At 39.0% G+C, this 2,500-nt stretch overlaps 1 protein-coding gene across 1 annotated transcript in view; it reads left to right on the top strand.

Moving 5' to 3' along the window:
- LOC138863932 (nephrin-like) overlaps nucleotides 1-790 on the top strand; it is a 250,982-nt gene extending 250,192 nt beyond the window's left edge. The window contains exon 27 of the mRNA XM_070129439.1: nucleotides 161-790. Within this exon, the coding sequence (XP_069985540.1) occupies nucleotides 161-699 (539 nt within the window). The 3' untranslated portion in view covers nucleotides 700-790. The remainder of the gene's footprint in view (nucleotides 1-160) is intronic.
- The last annotated feature ends 1,710 nt before the right edge of the window (nucleotides 791-2,500 follow it).

Raw genomic sequence — 2,500 nt, 5'->3', positions numbered from 1 at the left:
CAAAAAGAGTAAGATTGAAAGAAAGAAAACATTCTAAGCTCTGTTACTATGATATATGTATATGTCTGTGAATGTGTATTTATACGCTTATGTATGTGTGTGTGTGTCTACATCTACCTGCATGCATCTCTAGGCGCACGTTAACCAGCTTCTCCCCCAGGAGTGCCGCTGGGCTACACTACCCTGGGTACGCGCCGTCGCCACCATCCCGTCGCCGCCCACTTCGCCACCCTGCAGCGCCCCGGTCCGTCGTCCGTCGACCGCTGCTCCTTCTCGCCTGCTTCAGGAGACCCGCCTCTGTACGACCACGTCATCCCCTCCCACAGCCACGCCCAGGCCCAAGTCCACGCGCACCACCAGCAGGAGAACAGCGGGTCCTCTGGGTACAGCAGCAGCCCCCATCAGGAGGCCAACAGCAGCGGGGGGCTAGTAAATGGCTCCCGGAACGATGACGATGGGGTTAGCTCTCAGCCTAAAGCGAAGTCCAGCGGGGACGCCGGCGAGCCAGGAGTGTCCCTGGGGAAGTGCCACGCCCCGGGGAAGAAAAACAAGGAGGCGCCGACGGAAGAGGCGACTCATCAAGCAAAGGTCCCTCGGGATCACGGGCAAGCTGGGGGCGCCCTCTCGCCGGGAACAACTTCTGAGCGAGGGGAAAGGGGGGGCGCGGGGAAAGCAAACACCAGTGATGAAGACAGATAGAGTGGAACACACACACACACACACACACACACACACACACACACACACACACACACATACACACACACACACACACACACACACACACACACACACACACACACACACACACACACACACACACACACACACACACACACACACACACATATACACACACACACACACACCTACTAAACTATTCCCGAAAGCCAGTACTCATTCGTGTTCACGACTATTCAAAAACATTCCGCCATTCATAGGTATACCCATAGCAACCCCCTTCCCACAAAAACAATAAACAAAGATCATGAATGCAGACAATCACGGCCCTTGGATGATAATAAATAACCAAAGATATGGGTAAATATGTAAGTTACGACAGCAAATAAGCCTATCAGCTGACCCCACCTTCCCCTCCTCTACCCCCTACCGTGTCCATAAACAACACCCCCCGCCCCCTCCTATAGCTCAATCTGCACATATCTCAATCCCGCATACAGAGTGCCATACATTTGCTCTGTGATTTCGGTATTTTTTCTCCCCCTTTTTTCTATTTTCATAAAGCCTGAAAATGGTTCCATATTGGACAACCCAATATAAATTTTCTCGCACCGGATAGGAACGGGGTAATTTTTCCTGTAAATATGAATAGTTCTATTTCCATATCAACTAGGAAAAATAGAAAGAAAAGAGGTGGAAGAAGGAGGGGATTGGAGGGTGGGGAAGAGGAGAGGTCTGAAAATGGTCAGATGTGCTGATAAAAAAAATAGTGATAAAAATGTAATAAGGAAATTATTGATAAAAAATAAAATAATTAATGAACTGTGACTGAAAAATCAAAAAGTGAGTTTATATATTGTCCAAAAACAAGAAAAGTAAAAGAAGGTATTAAAAAGGAAATTCCACATGCAAGATAGAATAAGAAAAAAAGTAATACCCCTTTTTAAAAATCTGCAAATCCCCTTTCTGAAAATAAATCCCCAAGGCTATAATAATGGTGAAAATGAAAAATAAAAACGCACAAACCGAGGGTCTCGGCGTTCCAAGTTAATCTCTGATCCATAGATCTATGAAACTCAAACTCAGGTAAGTTAACGAAAGGTCACAACTCAAAAAAGACGACCTATCCTGACCTCGTTCACGCACACTACAAAACATTTTTTTAAATTATAGTTAACTCCCTCCTTTCTCTCTTGTATGTTTCTTTTATGATATGAAATATTTTGTCTTTTCATCTTATTACACCACTTTCTTCATTTACTGATAAGTAAAAGTTATAGTTCTTGCTAATAAGAGAAAAAATGTATGAACTTGTCATTATCATTATTAATTTCATTCTTATCTTTATTACAATATTTGTTATCAGCTTTGATATTATCATCATCATGATTATTGATATTATTAGTTTTATCACTATTATCATTATTATCATTAATGTCATTATCATTATTATTATTTATTTATTAGTATTGTTCTTATTGTTATTAATTTGTTATCATTATTTTCATTTCTATTATTATTACTATTATCATTATCATTATTATTACTATATTATTATCCTTATTATTCTTACTATCCTTATTATTATTATTATTATTATTATTGTTATTATTATTATTATCATCATCATTACTTTTTATCCTTGCTATTAATATTGTTTTTGTCATTATTGTCTTTATTACTTTTATTGATTATTATTGTCATTATCATTATTATCATTATCATAATATTACCATCATTATTATTATCATTATATCATTATTATTATTATCATAATATTACCATCATCATCATTATTATTATTATCATTATTATTATT

The sequence above is a fragment of the Penaeus vannamei genome, chromosome 14 (genome assembly GCF_042767895.1).
Source record: "Penaeus vannamei isolate JL-2024 chromosome 14, ASM4276789v1, whole genome shotgun sequence".
NCBI classification, from domain to species: Eukaryota; Metazoa; Arthropoda; class Malacostraca; order Decapoda; family Penaeidae; genus Penaeus; species Penaeus vannamei.
Note: the sequence above shows the minus strand (reverse complement) of the source record. Positions and strands in the feature narration are given on the sequence as shown.